The sequence below is a fragment of the Styela clava genome, chromosome 2 (genome assembly GCF_964204865.1).
Source record: "Styela clava chromosome 2, kaStyClav1.hap1.2, whole genome shotgun sequence".
NCBI classification, from domain to species: domain Eukaryota; kingdom Metazoa; phylum Chordata; class Ascidiacea; order Stolidobranchia; family Styelidae; genus Styela; species Styela clava.
In genome coordinates this window covers 26,915,069-26,937,898 of record NC_135251.1, presented here as the reverse complement: position 1 = coordinate 26,937,898, position 22,830 = coordinate 26,915,069, and the positions used below count along the sequence as shown (strand labels likewise).

General features: G+C 36.7%; 2 protein-coding genes across 2 annotated transcripts; both read left to right on the top strand.

Moving 5' to 3' along the window:
• Positions 1 to 330: 330 nt before the first annotated feature.
• LOC120336131 (uncharacterized) lies at positions 331 to 4,442 on the top strand. The gene is made up of 4 exons (XM_039403733.2): positions 331 to 1,718; positions 2,642 to 2,809; positions 3,069 to 3,278; positions 3,933 to 4,442. Exons 1-4 carry the CDS (start codon positions 1,417 to 1,419, stop codon positions 4,153 to 4,155), a joined length of 903 nt encoding a protein of 300 aa, XP_039259667.2. The 5' UTR covers positions 331 to 1,416; the 3' UTR covers positions 4,156 to 4,442.
• Positions 4,443 to 15,085: 10,643 nt separating this feature from the next.
• Positions 15,086 to 18,711, top strand: LOC120336277 (uncharacterized). The gene is made up of 4 exons (XM_039403921.2): positions 15,086 to 15,499; positions 16,155 to 16,322; positions 16,469 to 16,678; positions 17,336 to 18,711. Exons 1-4 carry the CDS (start codon positions 15,195 to 15,197, stop codon positions 17,556 to 17,558), a joined length of 906 nt encoding a protein of 301 aa, XP_039259855.2. The 5' UTR covers positions 15,086 to 15,194; the 3' UTR covers positions 17,559 to 18,711.
• The last annotated feature ends 4,119 nt before the right edge of the window (positions 18,712 to 22,830 follow it).

The window sequence follows — 22,830 nt, the reverse complement described above, 5'->3', positions numbered from 1 at the left end:
TTTTGACTTTTTCTACGCACCGCAAGTACAAATCCGCAAAAGGAAAAAAGTTTTGCGACGCCCTATCAATATTGAAAAGACGCATTTGGGAGTCGCGACTACCAGTTTGAGAACCACGGTGTCACGTAATCAATGCTATCTGGTATGTAATTGGACGCCTAAGACGTGAGTGTTATCTACCAGCGCTTAAAATTCAACAGCGTTGTGACAAAAGCGCTCCTTATTTCATATTGTTCTCTACCACTGAAAATCAGCTTTTACATGGGGCGGGTATTCAAAGCTCCGGCCCTTATTTATTTTTATGTTTTGTTCACACATGCGGCTATTCAAACGGACCATTATTGAAGATCGGGCGGTAAAACGAGAATATACGGTACTTCATTTTTTGGATATTGGCTATTTTGCAAGCGCTCTATCAAATTAATTGAGACGTAGGGCCTGAGATAGTATTTTTCCAGCCTTCGAAGGTTTGCGTTACCATCCTAAATTGCCAAAGTGGCGTCAACGAATGTTCTCGCCTTTGCGTCAGCGCACATGTATTCATAACAAGCAATGTTTTCAATAGTATTCGATTACTGAAATAACACCCATTCATCAAGATTCAACTACCTCCTCTCTGTATATACAGATATAACTTATAATGTGATGTACGAAGAAAACCCCGATAATTGAATCTAATGGAACCGAGTACGTGAGTGAATTCTTCTAGATAAAAGTAAGTTTTAGAGCCAGAAATTACAGTAGCTAGGCCCCGCCCCATTCATCCGATTATTTTGATTTATGGAACAATCTTGTTTCAACTCACGATGTAGCGTCAGTTTTTAATACAGGGACTTATACATCTTTCTGGTGTTGCATACATAAATCTTTGATACATACAAAAAGGACGAAAGCTACCTCACTGAGAATAAATATTCTTTCACATTAAATTTGCTTGCATCCTTAGCATAGCTTATCTGTGTAAACGTAAAACTTAGTCAAAATGTTTCGCAATTAGAAATGAAGAGTTTTTAGAATTATTCCCAGACTTTAGAATTTCGAAATCAATTTTTGATATATATCTTCTTCAGGCGAAGCATTCAAAACCTCTGCAGTTTCAGTTTATTATATATATTTCCAAATTGAATTTATTATTTGATTTCTGCGAAAACAACCGTGAACCAAATTTTGTGTACGTAGTATGAACTTTGATTGGGATATTCAAATCGTTTGAGCTTTTGAATGAATGATAAACTCACTAGTACGTGGGTTAATGCAGTACATAGCAGCATACATCATAAAGGGCTATTTAAGAACAGCTCAAATTTGTGCTTAGTGTGTTTATTTCTCTGTGACCTTTTATGATACACAAATATACTCAAAATTTAATCAGTAATCATAATTAGTGAGCACATCTATGTAAAGAATATTGTGATCATGCAATCATATTGTGCGAGAACAACAAATGAAAACGATCAGAACTTCCAGCTTGAAATAGGTGACAGAAACGGAAGAAAATGGATATCACAAAACAGATCCTTGCATGACAATATACCTGTACAGCTAAATCCCAACAAAACGGAAGGGTGGGGGCTTGAGAAATTAGATAATGAAGCCTTGTGGAGTTTTTACATTTTATCAGAAGACGAAAAAAAGATGTACGTTACGTATAACTTCAACAGCGACGGCGTTACTTTACAAGAGTTAGATGAGATCACGCAGGACAACGGGAAAGGAAGGTAAAGCAAATACTGATTTTTAAATTTATTGACAGTTTTTAAGTATAAAACAAGAAATTATAAACTTTTCCTTTCTGCATCACGCAAGATGTACTGACTGGCCCGTCAACATGGCTTAGTTTAATGATTCGTTAAACTAATGAGTATGACCTTCTATTAAAAACTACGTTCCGGTGTCCGCCACATTGTTTCGCATACTACAGGAGTACCCAAATAGAATAAGTTTTGAAAGGTTATAACTATATATATGTTTGTTCACGTGAGCTAGATTCTGTGTTAATTCGTAATCTGGTTTATTGTGTCGTGTTTATGAAAGCTAAAACACAATAAAAAATGGGATCAATTTCGCTGTTTTGTTTTTATAGCTCATGAACCCCCAAAATATTCCGATCGATCCACGGGACACATGAGCTTCTTGTTGGGAATTACTGGATTGTAGATAATAGGAATGGTATCTGTAAGTAGAGATAAAAAATACTTTATCGATCGAGATCGATAAGTAATGAATAAAAACTTCAAGTTATTTGTGTTAATTGATCAAAAATTCTGCGCCCAAAAACAAACATACAAAAAAAAAAATGCGCCCTGTGTATTAATGCAAACAGTCGGGGTTCAAAATATCCCCTCCAGCGATATGCTCACAAATATTCTCAATATTATTGGTATACCAACAGAGTGAAAGTTTTCTAACGAGTTGAAGAACGAATCCTAATATTTGTAGCAAAATCCAATGGAGGGTATTTTTCAATAGGATTTACAGCTCATTTTGTTGCCCATAATCTACCCAAAATGGCAGCGAGAAAGTTTTAACTATTACTATGATACTCGGCATCGAACAAAGGTTGGCTTGTTCAATTTGCACTGTCCCGTACTTTTGCTTCAGAAATATGGTAAGCCCAATTATAACTGTATATTTTTTGTAGATTTTTTCATATGCTGCCTCAACCAAACTTCGGGATGTTTCTGCGGGCTCAAAATGCACGTGATAGATACCTACGTAATAGCGGAGGAATGTTGGAAATGACAACATCTGAAAATCCTATTGATGATATGGAATGGTTCATTACGCCTTCGTTCGAAGATATCACAATGTGAGTCATTTTACTTTTTGAAAGTTGATATAATCAAGTATCTTGATAACGCAACATGGAAATGGTTGCTGAATAGAAAGAGTTTCATTATATTCCCAGTAAATATAAAAATCTCGGACTTCCTGAAGTATGTGCACCAAGATGGCGCACAACCTGAACTCAGGTTGTGTACCAGGTTAGGGTTTAGGTTATGCGACATCTTGGTGCGAATACTTCAGGAGTACCAAAATCTCTAATATTAATTTACATATTTTTACAGTATGCTTTCTTCCTATTACGTTGAAATTCAAAATGCTACTAGTTCACAAAAATGGATGTGCCAAGATGCACGAATAAACGCACCAATCCAAGTCCAACAAACTAGTACGCACCAGGAATGGCAGCTCAGCTTTGGTCCTGATCTGAATTACGAATTTTCAGTCGGAAATTTGTATGCAAACAGTCAACTATTGTTCGGATCAGCCCCAGCGTAGGTATCATTTATTCACTGCGAGACAAAAAGTGCTCTTTAAACTAAAACTCTAAACTTTATCTGTAATCTAGACAAGGTAAAACGCCTAATTCTGTAATAATAATAAAAATCTGTATGATATTGAAGCGACCTAACGTAAAAAGAGAAGAATTGATGCAATGAACTCAGCCCTATATGTCGAAAGCTACTCATTTCTTATTTGAATGTCATTCTAATCGGCAAAACATCATATTCACTGTGACCCTGTTTGATAAATTTTAAAATATATCCAAACGGCATAAGCAGACAAACTCAACTAAAAACTCCTGTCCAGTCGGTCGCCCATCGGGGATTGAACGGCGAAGTACAGTCTTTCACGTCCCGAGAAACCAATTAGTACGATAATTGCAGTACGAACTTAAAAAAGATCCCTCCCATGTACCCACCTTGTCGCGCGCCTATCAATGCCCAATCAACTATAACCCAATGGGTTTGCTCATTTTCAAGTAAGGCTCCACTGCATCAATCTTGTTCGTGTAGATGCCGTTCATTTTCACACTCAAAATCACAAATATGTATTACTAGAGTTTTTCTGCCTATGAAAGTTTGATAATGAAAACGGAAGCGTTTATAATTTTTATTTTCAAACTCCACATTTATTATTATTTTTAGGGATTTCACAGTGCATCAGATTGGAAGAGGTGTGCATTTAAAATGCAATTCTAAAAATAAATATGTAGTTGCCCCAGAGGGAAACGGCGATCTTTACTATTCAGCAAACGAAAAGAATTCTTCTGCTTGGGACATAGTGGGGACAAGAATTGCCTGGAAACACAACGACAAAACCACCGTGTTTCCATATTACCCAATAGAAGTAACGCAGGCAAAGAAGTAGATGAACTCATCAATTAAAACTGTTTTATTTTTAGTTTAAAAAATATAAAATTACCCTGTTTCAAAAACAAATTCAGAACTTGCCATCGTGACGTACTTAGTAATCGTGTAGCGGCAGTCTATATTGCCAGCCATTGTCCAAACAAGAAACAACACTTGATTGTTATAGCGCATTGTTTCAATGGAATTTAATGACAAAAAGTGCGAAGTCATAATTTAATGTGATTTTACATTGCATAAAATACAAAATTGAAGCTATATGAAAAAATAATGCAACTAATCCAAATAGTTTTATTGAAAATATGAACAATTTGACGACCGATTCCACAACTTTAGGTATTGGTACATAGTGTATTGATAAGTTGTTTCTGGGGTCACCCTGTAAATGAGAGATAAACCCCTCAAACGTGTGTCCTATTGTTACATCTTAGTATGTTATTGGTATGTTTGAGGTTCTAGAAGTGTGTTCACGCAGATATGGAGGGTATAGTGCTGATATTGATGGAAATATAGCTTCAGCAATGGCATCAGCATATATATATGGCAATTATCTTTGTCAAGTGCTTTCAAAATCTTCATCTGTGGCTATTTGTAGAATTGTCAATTATATATTATCATATCTCATATAAAAAACACAACACAGGCGCATTGCCAGTGTCTTATTGATAGTAGAACATTGTTTCGAACTTGTGATGAAAACAAAAATTGCCTTTGAATAGTTAACGATATGGCGGAAATAATGCTCAAATATAAACGACCAAGAAAAACACGCATCAGCACTGATATCACTTATCACTGGGTTTGCTGAAAAGATCGACGAACAAGCAATAAAAGAAAAAGTGGTCTCTTTTATCTAGGGGGCCAGATTTTGTATGACTTATATCAATGTCAACAGCTCGATCAATTGCAACAATAGCTTTCCAAATAAACGGTGTTAATGTTGTAACATGGTCCTTAAGAGCTTGAAATATTATGAACCTGACCTCTTTGATACGATCTGTTACACCCTGCGGGAGGGGTAGGCAACCTTTTTCGATTTGCGTGCCAAAATCGACTAAATTCGATTACAAAACAAATTGAATGTTCAAACATATTAGAGGTTTATTATATTCGATATAGTAGTTTCTTTGATTAGGAAAATTTTCAAATGATTTAATTTGAAAATTGTTGATTTTGAGCCCTAAATTTGGCACCAACCAAGCACCAATTTGTTTACAGTTTGGAATATATATATTCCACATTTAAAATATTCTTTCAGAGCTTATTCTGAATAGATAAGTATACAGTGTTGGCCATTCCGATGAAATACAAAACTTAGCACTTATCTTCTAAATTATACTACATTGCAGAAGCATCACTATTTAGCTGGGTCAAATCAAGTCAAGTCATTTTTTATCGCTTTCAAATGCTGTAATTTAATGCTTAAACTTTGTTGGTGAATCAATGATGTGCGGGTATACAGTTGGTTGTATACTGTAATACCATTTGTGGAAATCAGCAATTTGACATTAATGACACTTAACAGAACCTACAGACAAGTATACTTCCTATCTGTAAAAAATTTAGGTATGAAGTCATTAACTCCGCTATATGATTACTATAATGATATGCATTTCAGAATGCCATATTTTGAAAATAAAATCCCTTCATTAAAATATGTGACATGACTTTTTTTTTGCCGATCTGGGTACACATAGGCTATTTCTATGTTTGAAGTTATTGAGTTTTCGCACTTTTCACTGCATACCATTACAATACACGAGCCTCAATTCCTGTATAGGCTAGCTATGTTATATGTCAGCATGTAGACTACATGGAACAAACTCCGAACAGACAAGGTCCCAAACTGTCAAACAACACACTGACAGTCCTATAAACACTGATTTTGTACCTATAGCTGCATAATTATGAAATGTCCCTTGATATATTCATTTTTGCTCGCTTTCATTATCATCATCTCCTTCGCTATTTCTTCGTCAGTTCTTTTTGCATTCATATCAGGAGCACTGAGTACCAACATACACGATAAAACAGGCCAAAAACAAGAAGCCGCATGAAGTATGCTTGGAAGCATAAATACAAAACATGACGACGATCAACTGAACCCGCACCGAGCATAGTTTACTGAATATAGTTAGCTCACGGCCGGTTCGGTACGCGTGATAAATCTGTCTCGCATGATTATACAGTATTTGTGTTTTCTCGCAAAGAGCCCGCAAACGCGTTTGCGGCAGATATCAAACACGGTAATCCCAGCTTGAATATTCAGAACGCGAAGACGGCGTTATTGCACCGTTTTTACTTATCGATTTTAATCGGCACTTCCCCGGGACCAGAGGGGGTCCGGAACCATATGGTTCACCTATGGATTTTGGAGAAAAATTGATCAACGAGGTGAAATTCTCTTCAAGCTCTTCGAAATCTGCAGAAGTTCTCGACGTATTTTAAGTTCAGGTCGTTCCTCTAGGACAGGAATCGGCAAACTTTATGTACTCGCAGGCCAACTATAAACATCCCGCTTGCGAACATTGAACTTCAAAATCATGGGGCACTTGTACTTCTATTACTGTGTGAAAGCCTGCCACAATTGGACGTGTATGTGGCCTTTTTCAATATATTATCAAGCAATACATTGTTCTTATTCACTTACTATCAATGTGAAGGATGGTGTTGTTTCTGTGTCATGGCCGAAGCGTCAAAATCGGTTCCATTACATTTGAACCCACGTACATTTGAACCCATGACAATTGCACCTGTATGCTATTGCACCTATGGAATTTTTTTTTCACGGATTTTCACGGATAGTTAAACCCATACTAACCCTAACCCATGGGTTTTAGAACCCGCATATAGATTGAACCCGTGGATGTACGCATGGATTCAAATGTACGTGGGTTCAAATGTACGGTCACCGTCAAAATCAAATGCCAACTTTGTTGTCCCGCGGTACGTCGTAAATTTCGTATTGTCGAAGACACGTTTCATAATGATAATTAACATTAAACCCCTTAATAACAACGATGCTGATTTGGCATATCAAGCAAACTGGTTTTGAAATGCGTAAGAATGAAAAATATTTTTCCCTTCAAGCACTTTGGAATGTTCGACCCTTTTCGCAAATTCCCCTCCGTTTCCCAAACATTTAAATATTAAAAATTATTATAGACTTAAGTTATACTCACAACCTATAAATCCTAATTGAGACAATAATAGATTTAATATCAACTTTGTTTTATGCATTAAAAGTCGGGTCGTTCGAGGGCGCATTTGGCCCGCGGACGGCAGTTTGCCGACCCCTGCTCTAGGATAACCCTTATTCCTAAGGACCTGAAGGACAATATAAATGGCGTCGGGAACTGGAGACCCATTGCGATCTGCCTCACGCTGTATAAAATCTATGCAGCCGTGATTGCTCGTCGTCTTGAGTCTTGGGCAGCTAGGAAAAAGGTGATTTCTCCAGAACAGAAGGGCTTCGTTTCTTTCGAACGCGTCTTCGAGCATGTTTTCATGCTTGATTCGATCACTGCGGATGCCAGAAAACATTAGCGTACTGCTTTTGGGTCGGGAGGGCATGGTGCCATTCTCGGAGTCCTGCAACCTTATGTTGGAAATGGATGTTGACGTTTACAGGGATAATGTGTTCACCATTCAAACTATCGATGGCGACATGTCCCCTATTCCATCTTGTAGGAGAGTCCATCAAGAATGGTCTCGCTTGGCAATCAGTTTTTACATGGTGATGGAAGTTCTCCCGGGGGGTCAAAGGTTTGTCGGACGTCAGTTACCAATTGCGATGTGCGCCGGATGTGACCATCAACGGCCAGGGCTACGCATAGGGTTCTGCTCTGTGTGCGTCGTCGCAACAACAGCTGGAGGTGCAACTCTCAATACGTGAAGAGTTTGCGCGATGGTCCGGAATGCAATTCAAACCATTCAACCAAATGCCGTTTTCCTACCTTGGTTCCTTCGGAAGGCACGATGGTCAGGGGCAGTGAGATTTTCTATCTCAATAATGGCAAGGTTGCTGTTCTCAGCCGGGATGACTTCTGGAGATAAGTCGACAAGAGCATGGGGTACCGGATCGTCGGACAGAGTGATGTTTTGAATTAAATTTTAATCTATATTTGGAGGATCTTCTGATATCGCTCGGTTCCAACAGCTGTTGGTGCTGAAGAGGTTTGTTCTACCAAGACTCTTCTTCTAACTACGAATTTGGTATTTCCGTGGGCGCGATCTCGAGTGGCTAAATGTTAGCATCCGCCGTCTGATAAGAACCATTTTGTGGTTACCAGACTGGAGCTGTCAGCCGTTTTTCCACTCCACGGCTGCAGCCGGGGGTCTGGGCGTCTCAAATGTTGCACGTGAAGCTGGACGAGATTTTGCCAAAGCTTTACCGAGTCCCGGAGACGACACGGGCTCTGAAAATTGTCTTTCTCAATTGTGAAAACTCCTCTGAGCCAGATGGGCGACGCATCGGCCTGTTTGGTGATCTTTGGGGCCAACTGCGCCCTATGAGTCGCCGTATCGGCCTTTGCTGGGGTATCCCCTCGGAAGGGAGTTTTACGATAACCACTAACAATTTCCCGATCGAGAGAGGCAAGAAAATAACTCGGGTGTTGCACCATGTGTCCAACACCCGTTGGTTGAGTCGGTGGACGAACTGTGGGACTAAGGAAAGACAGTTTCCTGTCATTCCCGGTTTAGTTGCTTAAACCATTTTCTGTCCGCTTCTGCCTCTCTCGCACAGTTCGAGATTTCGTAGGTTTTGAAAGCTCGATTAAATCTTCTGCCGCTGCGGTCCATTCGCAGGTGGTTACCGGAATATGCGGAACCATGGGCGACTTGTAGTAAATGTGGTTACGCAAACGAGACTCTTCTCCATGTGCTGAATCAATGACGCCCGATGATAAATACTATCAAGGTGAAGCATGATTCAGTGCAGGAGAAGATCTTGGCTCACCTACCTCCAGCTAGGTTTTCTAAACGCGATGTCAACGTAGTTCGTCGAGAGCGCATCGCGAGAACAGCTAGATGCTGTGGCCCGACTTGATTTCTAAGGAAATCGGTACATCTCGGGTCGTAGTTCTCGATGTTGTGTGCCCATTTGACAACGATGAGGGTGACATAGATGATGCGGCCCGACAGAAGCACTCAAAGTATGAAGAGTTATGTTGCTCCATTGGTCTTGTCACTGGCAAGATGGTGGAGTTCCACGCATTTGTGGTTGGTTCCCTTGGCAGTTATGCCGCGGGGAACCAGACAGCTATTCGTGCGTTGAGTGTGGCCGGGGGTGCCGCTACGGCGGTCTCCCGTAACTGCGTTAGGGACTCCACCCGGGGTTTCCCATTGCATCGGGAGGGCCTGGTGCGGACTTCTGACGTCGCTCTCTTTCTTGACACTTCATTCTACTTTGTCTTATCTTATTCTTCCTCTTTGGCTTGTATTGATGTGTTTGCGAGTTCGCGTGAGTGTTTCGTAATTATATTGGCCCGGCCGGTTGATTCCCACTAGTGGTTTCCCTGAGTCGTTTGAGCCCTTCGCTCATTAAATGAAGTCCACTGAAAAGTTAAAATTGATCCCAGTTTTTGAATATATCCACATGTTCAGAGATTCCCAATACTGTAGCACAACTATACAGTCATAGAAAAAATGGTTAGGATTTTCAACGTTAGAATGACAGAATTTACATAACTCTGATGAAACAAGTTTAAATTTATGCCATCTATCGTTTAGTACTATGGCACCATGGAACATCTTGCAATTTAGTTTCAATAGTACAATAAAGGATATCCATATACAATTTATTCCAACTAAAATCACTCTCTAAAAAAATCAGATTTGCCCATTTTTTCTCGATTCATCAGGGGATATAAATTTGATCAGGTTCAACTTTTCATATTTACTTTTATTCCCTTTTCCTGATTCAAATGTTTCAGAAATAAAATGATATATGTTCTCTTCAGGGTCACTCAATACACTAGAATAAATACAGTTTCCAATATTGCATAACCAATCATCAGGTAAAACTCCAGTGATGCGATAATAATTTACATACTCTTCATCACTATATTGCATGCCATATTTTTTAGTCAACTCTCTATAAGTAAACAAACTACCCACATTTGCTAAGTGTCTTACTGCTTTTATACCATGTTCATACCAAGATTTGATAAAAAATTGTTTTCTGGCATAAGAAATACTTTTTTTGTACCATATAGGTTGATCAAAAGTTGACATTTTCCAATCAAAAAGCACATTTTACAGAAATACCAGTTTTTAAATACATTTCGAATGAATGTTAAATGTAAATGCTTTAGTTTAGAACATATGAATTTGAGCTCAATTTTCCTTCAAGCATTGCTTGAAAACAGTATTGGTTAAGCACTTCCATCCTGTATGAAGTAAGGGAAATTGAACGGTTCATTGCATATAAAAATGGTAAAATAAAGTAATATGATAAAAATGGAAAATTTTATGATGTATGCACATTAATTGATTATTTTATATGATGAATTGCGGTTATGTACTTTCTATGATTAGTGATTAATAATGTTGTAGTTATTGTAGAGGTATCGATCAACTGTGTTTTATATAATAATGAATATATATATAAAAATAAATAAAATAAAGTCCACTGATCCAGCGGCCCAAATTGGTTTGTTTGTATTTCATTCTTTCTCCACCACATGCCTCCACAAACTTACGGCGATGAGCTTGGGACCACATATATGCCATATATTTATTAGTGTATACCGCTTGTCCTAGTTATCTCAATTTTAATTTGCAGTTATTGCAACACCTTTCTGCGGAGATTTATCAGTTTGATCATTTCCAATTTAATCTAATAATTTGATCAAATTTTTCCTATCGAAACTATCATTGTTTCAGAATTTCTCCCAGGTTGATAGGAAAAGGCAAGCGGTAATTATATTTCAGTTACATTTCTTTGTTCAGAACCCATCGCCGAGTTTGCCAGCCCTTCGCTACAATTTTATATTTGTCATTTTTTATGCATTTTTTATATTTCTTTGAGGGGATGGCTCAGTTAGATAAGCCGTACTTTTTCTTTATATTGACGTGTTATATATATGCTTTCACATTTTCAATTTATTTCTTTATTTAGGATAAAATCTCATTTTCATTCATTTTATAAATATCGTCCCCCCCCCCCCTGCGTCTTTGAAGGCCAGAGTACCTATGAAAGTACATAAAAACAAATGTATCAGTCTGATTCATTGGCGTTTGTGTCCATAAATTTCATCGTTTCTCTGTTGTTATATATTCAATTTAGAGGTTCATTGTTCAAAGTTACTTCATTGGAAGGTTTACGCTTACACATTACAGCATTAAATTTATTATTTCAACGTTCTATACGTGGGTAATTATATATTTACTCATTTATTTTATAAACTAGTAAAAACTTGCAATTACTGGATAGCGCAATCGCAAAATATCCAATATGCAGGAAGTGAAAAAACTACTATTTGAATCAACTAAAGTATAAACAATATTTCATCGTTGTGATGCTCATTGGTACTACAATGTTGTGATTTATATACATGAAACAATTAAGCCGAAATAGCTCCTAGCTTATTCTTCGAGTATATGACAATTGTAACGCGATTCATTCGCGTGCAGGTTGATTCCATAAAGATGATTATATATTGTGGGCAATAAATAGAATAGAGTCGAGACAGGATATAGTTGCATATTTCCGTTAAATAATATTATCTTTTGCACATTACTCCTCCTCACTTTTTTTCGAACGTATGACAATTGTCACGCGATTCATTCGCGTGCAGGTTGAGTCCCTAAAGAGTATATTTTTTGGGCAATGAATAGAATAGAGTCGAGACGGGATAATTGCATATTTACACGATGTAATATTATCTTTTACGACTGTTTCCAATGACGAAAAAACATCTTGTTATGTTTCACAACCTAATGATGTTGATAGTTCTGTTTCCAGATATGAAATTGCTCCCTGGGCGAAGAAAGAGGCAAATTGGGGAGCGAAACCCGCGAGGGCGGTAGCGCATTTCTGAAACTTTAGAATTTCGGCGAAACCAGAATGAATTTTGCAAAAGATATACAGTAAGTGATATATTTGTGTGCAAATCATTTGGCAAAACCTCTCATTTTAAAGTAGAACCATGGATTATTTCAGTTCCCGCATCTTATTTAGTAGATTTTTATCCGCGACGCAATTACTATCGAAACAAAGAAAACGCCTTTCTTACAGCAAACGGGGTGATTTGAGACCGTTTCGGACAAAAAAATCTCCAAAAATTCAAAATTTGGTTCAAGATCTCAAGCTCGCTTGTCTCATTTGAAACTCCACGATCTATGTATGATTCGTCTACTCGTTTTTAATGGGATTTATTATGAATTCGTTTATGAGTTCATTATTTTGTTCATTACTGGGGATTGATGATAATATATAGAGTGCTGTAAAAGGGTGCCGGTAAATGAAAATATGATAACCATCGAGATAGATGAAGATTACAGCTAATTCAAAATATTTGCAGCAGGCTAATTGCAATAGGGCTTGATCGTGAACATGTAGTTTGACAGTTGGTAACTTTTGCATTCAGTGAACACGAGGCGCTTGATTTTGACGATGGAATTTCAAAACCCAAGAAACTGCGCAGCATACTGATATCTGTACTTAGGCCCCATTCACCTGATTATTTCGATCTAGGGAGCAATCTTGTTTTAACTCGCGGTGAAGCGTCAGTTTTTAATACAGTGACTTGTGAATATTTCTGATGTTGTATTCATAAATCTTCATTACCTACAAATAAGGCGAGGCTACCTCACTTAGAATAAAGATTCCTTTCACATTCAATTTGCTTGCATCCTCAGACGAAGTATAGCATAGCTTATATGTGTAAACGTAGATTTTAGTCTAAATGTTTGACCATCAGCGATGAAGATTTTTTAGAACTATTCCAAGATTTAAGCTTTCGAATTGAATTTGTAACATATATATATATATATCTTTCAGGCGAATGATTCGAAACTTTCGCAACGAAATCATTCCAGTTTAATATATGTATTTCTAAATTGAATTTATTATTTGATGGATAGCAGGGGTGGCTAACACGCCAGGTCTCGAGCAGTCGATCGCGTCTGATGTTGAGTGAATTTTATTGAAATACCCCCCAAAATTGCCCCAAACCAGTTGTGTGCTTTACAACAGGAAGAATACTGTACTTTACATGCGCAAAATACAATATAGAATATACACATACACTGTATTTGAGTCTGGGCGAGCCCGATAAAGCATATTATGACGTAACAAATGCCAGTTTTTCCTCCGGCAAGGTTTAAAAATGACGTGCCGGATATCGCGGGTCTAGACCAGTGCTCTTCAACCGGGTATACGGTATACCCAAGTGTATACCGAACAATAATTTGGGTATACAACTGATAAAGCGTATACGAAGGGTGTACAGCCTAAGTTGGGGATTCTAAATTATGATATAATAAATTATAAAATATTCAAGTGAAGACAACAATGCAAACGCTGCGCAAATGAAATATAAAATGACATTACGCAAAGAACCGACGTGAGTACATTGTTACATCACAAATTATATAGATAATGCGGTCACGTGACTGGGTTGGTGATTTCGGCTGCCGTGTACTTAGTTTGATTTATGTTGAACATTATTCCAGTTAACGATGAGGCCGTCAGTCAAATTTATAACTTGCGGACACTAGCCTATTAGATTGCATGATGATGTTGCAGTACAATATGTGCTTGAAATTCAATGTCTTTTTAAGCCTTATTAAATAAACATGGGTATTTGTGAGGTATACAAAGCCCTTGAAAAATTGTAAAAGGTATACCACAATAAAAAAGGTTGAAGAACACTGGTCTAGACTCTAGACTGACAAACGATCCTACAATAACTTACGCAGTATGCAGTATGCGAAAGTTATTGTCTCACTCCAAGAGTAGTGTGATGAATTTTATTCGCAATGGTAGCAGTGACATAAAATGCCCAACTTGTTCTAATTCTAAGCAAGCGAAGAATCGCGTTTGGAGAAAATTGTAACTTAAATACTGAGGTTTGGACAGTTATGTAACATTCATGGTTTGAGAATATTTCTTTTTCGTTGTTTGGATAATAACTGGCAAGGTTTCTTGAAGAATTTTCAACACTATCGACTAAAAATTAGGCACGCCCTTTGTCGATTTTAATAATAATGTACCCACAAAGTTCTTATTGGCAGCGGTGAAATTTTGTGTATGCGTGTGTGCAGTTATTAGCACATTTAGTGCTCATTCGTTTTTGTGTAGAACCTTATTACCGATCAGTCGATCGCAATCGTTATGAGAAATTGACCATTTTCAAAGTTCGTTTGATCTTTTAAATCAGGGGTTTTCAACCTTCTTTCTGTTAAGTACCCCCCGAGTCACGAAGCAATCAACGCGAACCCCCAGTAATCAGACACCAAACAAAGTTGTGATGTATTGACTGATAATTTGTTGCAACGGCAATTCATTGACCAACTGCTGTAACTTAATTAAATAGTCATGTTGATGTTATTGTCTTTGTCCTCCCCCTAACTAATGAATTCTTGGTATCTCTCTCAAGTTCACATTGTTGCGTCATAAACACAACAGCGTTAGATCAGGAAAAATCTAAGCTGAGTGTTAATTGGCATGCATTTTCATCTTGTAGTTACTTAGTTTTCCTTGTTGAAGGATATTGAGAAACAAACCACACACACACACACACACACAAAAACTCGACTTCCATCCAAGTACCCCTGGAAATCTTCTCGTGAACCCCTGGGGGTTTGCAAACCCCTGTTTCAAATGAATGATAAAATCACTAGTACATGGGTTAATGTCGTACAAAGCAACATACATCATAGAGGCTCTCTAAGAACAGTTAAAATTTGTGCTTAGTATGATTATTTTTATATGACCTTTTGTGAGACACAAATATACTCTATATATATATTCTAAATATGTGATCAGAAATCATAATCTGTAGCTACATCTGTGTAAAGAATATTGTGATTATGCAATCACATTGTGCAGGGATAACAAATGATAACGATCCGATCAACTTCAAGTTTGAAATAGGTGACAGAGACGGAAGAAAATGGATATCACAAAACAGATCCTTGCATGACAATATACCTGTACAACTAAATCCCAGCGTAACGGAAGGTTGGGGGCTTGAGAGATTAAATAATGAAGCCTTGTGGAGTTTTTACATTTTATTAGATGACGGAAAAAAGATGTACGTCACATATAGCTTCAACAGCGATGACGTTACTCTAGAAGAGTTAGATGACATCACGCAGAACAACGGAAAAGGAAGGTAAAGCAAATTTAGATTCATAAATGTATTGACACTTTTTAGTTATAAACTAGGAATTATAAACATTTCATTTATGCCTTACGCAATTGAGAGTCAAACTGACTGGCTAGTATAATCGTTGAGAACATGAGTATAATCTTCACTCAAAAACTCCAGTTAGGTTTACCGTGTGAGTTCATTTTTGCCTAGCCGATGAATATTTCAGATTTATTGCCATTTTCATTCAAAATTTTGACAATTTTAATCATTAATTCACATATTCTACTTCCCTATTCAAGTATATTGATACTTTTAATACTTCAGAAAACTCAACACATGGATCCCATGGTAGTCTTGTACCGCAAATTTTATCCTCTAAAATTTAGGCAACTCTCCGTAGGTAAAAACAATTGTCTGACATTAACATACTCTAAATAATTAATATTTATGAGAAAACAAAAACAAAAAGTGTCCAGCATCTATTGAACTTGTAGTTCCAAGTAGCGTGCTTCCGAGTTAAAAAAAAATCATTTCACCCAATTGCATTTCTTACAAACCGTGCTTTAATTAATTCAAACAAAGGGATTTAGTCTCGAGATGTCTGTTTTATACTAATTCAGGTTGACTCAACATATTGCAGAAAATTACTTACATTGTAACTTTACATATTTTGTAGATTTTTTTATATGCTACCTCAACCAAACTTTGGGATGTTTCTGCGGGCTCAAAATTCACGTGATAGATACTTACGTAACAGCGGAGAAAAGTTAGAAATGACAACATCTGAAAATCCTACTGATGATATGGAATGGTTCATTACACCTTCTTTCGAAGATATTACAGCGTACGTCATTTACTTTTTGAAAGTTGATATAATCAAGAATATTGATAACGTGCAGCACGGAAATGCTTGCTGAATAAACGAATTCTCATAATATTCCCAGTAAATATTAATTTGAATATTAAATATTAATTTACATATTTTTACAGTGTGCTGTCTTCCTATTTTGTTGAAATTGAAAATGATACCATTTCAAATAAATGGGTGTGCCAAGATGCACGAATGAACGCACCAATCCAAGTCCAACAAACCAGCACTTTGCAGGAATGGCAGCTCAGCCCTGACAGTGATCTGAGTTGTGAATTTTCAGCCGGAAATTTTTATGCAAACAGTCAACTATTGTTTGGATCAGCCCCAGCGTAAGTATCATTCATCAACTGCGAGATAAAAAGTGCTTTCTAGACAAAGCACTGCTTTCTCTGTGATCTAAACCAGGCAAAGCGGCTAATTTTGTAATTAAAATTTGTATAATATTGAAGCGAATTAATGTATACAAAAGAATTGATGCAATGAACTCAGGTCTATATGTCAAAAGCCATTCATTTCTTACTTGAATGTCACTCTAATCGACAAAATATCACGTCTATATTCACTGTGACCCTAATTGAAAAGCTCTAAAATATATCCTGGCTGGCATAAACAGACAAAACTCAACTCAAAACTCCTGCCCGGTCTGTCGCCCATCGGGAAGTAAACGGCGAAGTGCCTTCTTTCACGTCCCGAGAAACTAATTAATATGATAATTGCAGTACAAACTTAAAAAAAGCACTTTCGCGTCTATCAGTGCCCAATCAACTATAACCCAGTAGGTTTGCAATATGACGATTTCTTCATTTTCAAGCAAGGCTTGACGTTACTGCATCAATCATGTTCGTGTAGGTGCCGAATTCGTTTCACCCTCAAAATTCCAAATATGTATTACGCTAGTTAGGTGTTTTCCTGCCTATAGGAAAGTCTGGTAGTGATGAAGGAAACTTTCGTAATTTTATTTTTAAACCATATTCATTTGTTTTCAGGGATTTTACAGTGCATCGGATTGGAAGTGTAATGAGCTTAAAATGCAAATCTAATAATGGATACGTAGTCGCCCCAGAGAAAAGTGGCGATCTTTACTATTCAGCAACAGAGAAGAATTCTACTTTTTGGAAAATAGTCGGGACAAGAATGGTCTGGAAATACAAAAACAAAACCATCATTTTTCCATATTACCCAATAGAAGTAAAGCAGACAAAGAAGTAGATCAATATAAAATGTCTTATTTTTAGTTTAAAAAATATAAAATTATCCTGTTTCATAAACATATTCAGAACTTGCCCCATAGTAATTAGTAATCATGTAGCCGGTATTGTTAGCCCTTGTGTATGGTCCAAACAAGAAACAACACTTGATCGTTATAGCTTATTGTTTCAAAGGAATTTAATGACAAAAACTATTGCGTCATTATTTAATGTTATTTTGCATAAAATACAAAATTGAACCTATATGCAAAAATAATGCAGCAAATCAAGAAAGTTTCAATGGAAATATGAAGGAATATTTAACATGAAAAAATTTGACGATTGATTGATATAGTTTGAAAAATCTTTGTTTATCTCTTCGAACAGCAACACATGTGCACCAGTGTTTAATTACATCGTTACAAAATCATACACAAACAGAAGTTCACATGTAAAATAAATTTCTTCATGTTCTTTTTATTAGAAATTTATTTCTGGGGTCACCCTGTAAATGAGAGCCAAACCACTAAACGTGTGTCCTATTGTAACATTTCAGATATTGTTATATTTGAAGTTCTAGAAGTGTGTTCACGCCTATATGGCGTGTATAGTGTTGATATTAATGGAAATATAGCTTCATTATGTAAATGCCAATTATCTTCTTTTGGAAGTCTTGGTGAATATATATATATATATATATATACATTTATGCTGTTTGAAAAACTTGACTTCTTTAAATCTTTGTCAAGAATGACAAGTGCTTTTGAAATCTTCACTTGTGGCTATTTATAGAATTGTCAATTACATACCTTATGTCAAACAACAACACAGGTGCATTGTCAGTGTCTTCGTGGTAGTGCTTACATTGTTCTGATATCGTTACGAAAACAAAAGTTGCCTGTAAACAGTTAACGATGTAGCGGAGATGATGCTCAAATATATACGATCACAGACGTCATGCATCAACACTGATATCACTAGGTTTGCTGATAAGATCGACGAACAAACGATACAGAAAAAAGTGCTCTCGATTAAATTAAATGAAACAGCAAAATTTCTGGTGAGATATCGTGTATTATAAGACTCGATTTTTTTTTTATTTGTAAAAAGTAAATGATAGTCGTCTATTTATACCATCTTCAAATATTGGCTAAAAAAAATTCTAGTCAACAGTAGCATTGTATCGTAATTTTATTATGAGTATTGTAAAGGCATTGTTATTTTCTGAATCACTTAATAACGGAAGCCGGATGATTGACTAAGGTTGAAAACTTTAGTAAGTGATGAGTCAATTGAATCATTTGCTTGAATCGCGGTTGAAGCTAGTTAATTTCCTGTCTGTCCTAAGTAATAGTCAAGTATCTCAGTTATATACAAATTGTCTGTATTCCCATACTTGATTCGACATATATAGAGGCTAGTGGCGTAGCAAGACTCTCGTGCCCCCCCCCCGCAAAAATATTTCGTGGAAATTACCCTAAAAACTCTCGGACATAAGCTAAAACAACGCTTTTTTTATTTCGTCAAAAAGCATAACATGTCGCTATTAAAAGGCAATGGTAACCTGAAATTTGCCGTTTATCTTCGTTGCTTTGATTTTTTTCATACGTGCTTCTGCGTTTCTGTGCGCCACTGAGAGGTTTTGCTTTCGACATCATTCTGACAGCCTTCGTAATTTTGCCGGTGCGATCAAACCACAAGACGCAGAAAATCGACGACTGTACGTTACGGGTTTTGCAATGCAGCTTATGGTTTTGCGGCTCAAATTTTTAAATTCTAACCGCTTGGAGCTCTATGGAGTTTTCACGTCATTTCATCAGTTAACCGAAAGAAGCTTTACGTTACGTATAATGATGGCAACAAGGATGTCACTCTTCAGCATGAATATAATGAAGGAAATGGCAAGGGGAGGCAAGATTTTTAGGACCCATAAATCCATAATGTCACTGCCCACAGCTCGATCAATTGCAACAATAGCATTCTATATAATACGGTGTTAAGTTGTAACATAGACCTTAAGAGCTTGAAATATTATTAAACTGACCCATTTGATATGATCTGTTACACCCTAGGTCAGGGGTGGTTCTTTTCGGCTTGCGTGCCCAAATCGACTTAATTCAATAACAAAATTCTTCCGCGTGCCAGTCGAAATTTGTGAGAACATACGACTGACATTTCAAAATTAAAAGTATATGTAAAGAGCATGGAGGAAAAAAAATCCTCCCAAACCGTGAAAACGCAATATACCTAAAATTCATTCACCTTTAACAATGCTTTGCTACTTTCCAACCAACACTTTCCACCAATTCACGGTAATAAACCGTTTAAACAGGTATCAAGTTACTTTTCAATAAAATGTTAGTCCGACAAAAAAATTTGATTACTTTTCTAATGCTGTATCAGTGAGACTTCTGAGACCACTGACAGAGATTTCTAATTGCGTTTATATTTTAAGCTTCAGAGAAATACACTAGGCTATTAGTTTCAACAGTCGGACTACTAATAATGAAAAACAGAGACTCACAAGCATATGTAGATTTCGAATTAAAATTACACCAATAAGTTAAACAAGCAAGTATAACTAGCATGCATTCTACAACTTCATGAAGAAAAGGTGGCACAGGAGGTCTATGTTACGTAAGAGTGTAGCTGTAGCCAAAAGAATACTACTAATCTTATCTCGAGAAAATTCGTTGATGTTTCATCAGATACCGTGTTTCCGGCTAGGTCGCGCTATCGACTAGGTCCTATTTTAAAGGGAGGTCTTATATTGAAATAATTTTACAAATTTAGGCTAGGTTCTATTTTCGAGGAAACACGGTAATACCCTTGATTTTTTTCTTTTCAAAAGTCAAAGTCAAAAACAATTGTTTCCACTTATATCCATTGCGTGATTGCCCAAACAACCTCATTTTTCAAGAACGAAACCGACATCAGGCTCTTAATTTCTAACTTGAATATAATTGTATTTGAATAGCCAGAAAGTGTTGAATGTACCAGTGTAGATGGTCAGTCAAACACATAAAACAGTTTTCATTGGTTGTAGGAATGGGCAATATAGAATAATTTGCTATTCTAGAATACTTGAATCAAATCCAGAGTACCGAATCAATCCTATTCTATTTTTATTGTTATTCAAATGTGGAATTTCTCCCACCATATTTATGGATTACAATTCAAAAAACGCAAAATTGTACTACTACCTTTGTATTTAATTTAAAAAGACCTTGAGCATTGGATTCAATTCCTTACCAAATACGACAATAAAATATAAGAATTTTAACAAATTTCTTTTTACTTCGATTTTATGTGATCTCTAAATACTTATGTGTTGAAATAAATAGCGCATTATACACTTTAATACTAATAGAAATGGATTCATCGACGACTTCAATTACGGAAAATATATATTTTATTGGGAATGCAAAATGAATGTAATGCAACGCCTTGTTTTGCGATTTAACTTCGTATTTCCGGAAACGGGGTGTCGTGGAAAGTAAAATTTGATATAAATTATTCGTAAAAAATGTTTATCATCTATTCTAACGTCTGGTACAAATCATTTTCCGGAAGAACTTGAAGGCCGCGAAAAGTCATTTAAATCAAAATGAAGAATGTTCCACGAATTCCAAAAATTTAAGATTGTTGTAATCGGAAAATCGCCAGTAAGTCTACAGCATGCACCAATAATAAATATTATTATAGGCGAAGTAGATAGTCAAATTGTAAAACGTGAAAAAGGTGCACACCGTCTTTGCGTTCTGAATATGCAAGCTGAGATTACTGTGTCTGATGTCTGTCGCTTTTGCTGATTCTTTGCGAAAAAACACAAGTTTAATAAAGCGAGGGAGATTTCGTCGCGAGAGAAAACGGTCGCCACCGAATAATAAATTAGAGATCCGAAATACAAAAATTAACGCACAGCGCCAAAGAGGCGGAAACCGAATCTTGTTATCGGATCCTTTTGGATTCGAATCCTCCGAATTCCCTATTGTATATTGTCCATCCCTGATTGGTTGTAAATAGTTTTAAGGCTAATTGCAAAATATTTATCACCCTCTAAATCATGAAAAACTCCTTTAAAATGCAAAGCTGGCGAGCATACTGCTTTTGTATAGTATAAGCAGTTGATGAAAAAGAAAGCCTAAAATCAGGATGTCCAAAACAAATTGAATATTCGAACATATCAGAGGTTTATTATATTCGATTTAGTATATTCTTTGATTTTGGGAAAATTTTCAAATATTTGAATATGAGAATTGTCGATTTTGAGACCTAAGTTTGTCACTAACCAAGCACCAATTTGTTTACAGTTTGGAATTCCTTCCATATTTAAATAATAAATAATTAGGAATACGGTTTTGGCCATTCCGTTAAATTACAAAACTTACCACTTCTAAATTACACTACATTGAAGAAACATCGCCATTTAGCTGGATCAAATCAAAAGCAATTTTTGTAAAAGCAGGCTCAGCTGAAAGCTTTTGGTATTATCTTCTTATGACACTTGGATATGATAGAGCTAGAATCAAGACCTTGCGCACATATTTGTGCTTTATTTGAATAAAACTATGAAGTCAATCTTTGCAAAACTTTTCAGCTTCTTTGGATATTTTATGCCCTTTCCAGTTTCCAATTTCAATAAAAAGTAATTGGAGATTGAATAAATACAGCATTAATGAGTTTTACATGCTTGCACTAGAGGTAAGATAGGGCCCAAAAATTACAGCCCGACCCGATCCGGGCACGTGGGTATTAAACCCGACCCGAGCCGAGCCCGACCAATTAACTGAATTCGCCGACCCGAGCCGGGTATGGTGTAGGAAGAATATTTTCGAGGTCAAAGTCGGGGAAAGGTCCATTACAGCTTCTTCTCTGTTTTATTCAAATTATTTCATTTATAACAAGTATATATTCCTTTGTTTAGTATCCACGCATAGTTTAGGTATTCATTTCAAAATAAGTCAGCGATAGAGAAGCCCGACCCGACTCGAACGTAATTATTGACATCTCAGGCCCGACCCCAACGTAATGATTGGCATTTCAGGCCCGACCCAACGTAATGATTGACATTTCAGGCCCGACCCCAACGTAATGATTGACATTTAAGGCCCGACCCCAACGTAATGATTGGCATTTTAGGCCCGACCCCAACTTAATGATTGACATTTCAGGCCCGACCCCAACGTAACGATTGACATTTCAGGCCCGACCCCAACGTAATGATTGACATTTCAGACCCGACCCCAACGTAATGATTGACATTTCAGGCCGGACCCCAACGTAATGATTGA

Bases quoted from the DNA above. Each gene is read 5' to 3' on its own strand.
- LOC120336131 (XM_039403733.2), top strand. From the start codon at position 1,417: ATGCAATCATATTGTGCGAGAACAACAAATGAAAACGATCAGAACTTC. The intron at 2,810-3,068 runs GTGAGTCATTTT...ATATTTTTACAG, and splicing joins TCGTTCGAAGATATCACAAT to TATGCTTTCTTCCTATTACG. The intron at 3,279-3,932 runs GTAGGTATCATT...TATTATTTTTAG, and splicing joins TTGTTCGGATCAGCCCCAGC to GGATTTCACAGTGCATCAGA.
- LOC120336277 (XM_039403921.2), top strand. From the start codon at position 15,195: ATGCAATCACATTGTGCAGGGATAACAAATGATAACGATCCGATCAAC. The intron at 15,500-16,154 runs GTAAAGCAAATT...CATATTTTGTAG, and splicing joins CAGAACAACGGAAAAGGAAG to ATTTTTTTATATGCTACCTC. The intron at 16,679-17,335 runs GTAAGTATCATT...ATTTGTTTTCAG, and splicing joins TTGTTTGGATCAGCCCCAGC to GGATTTTACAGTGCATCGGA.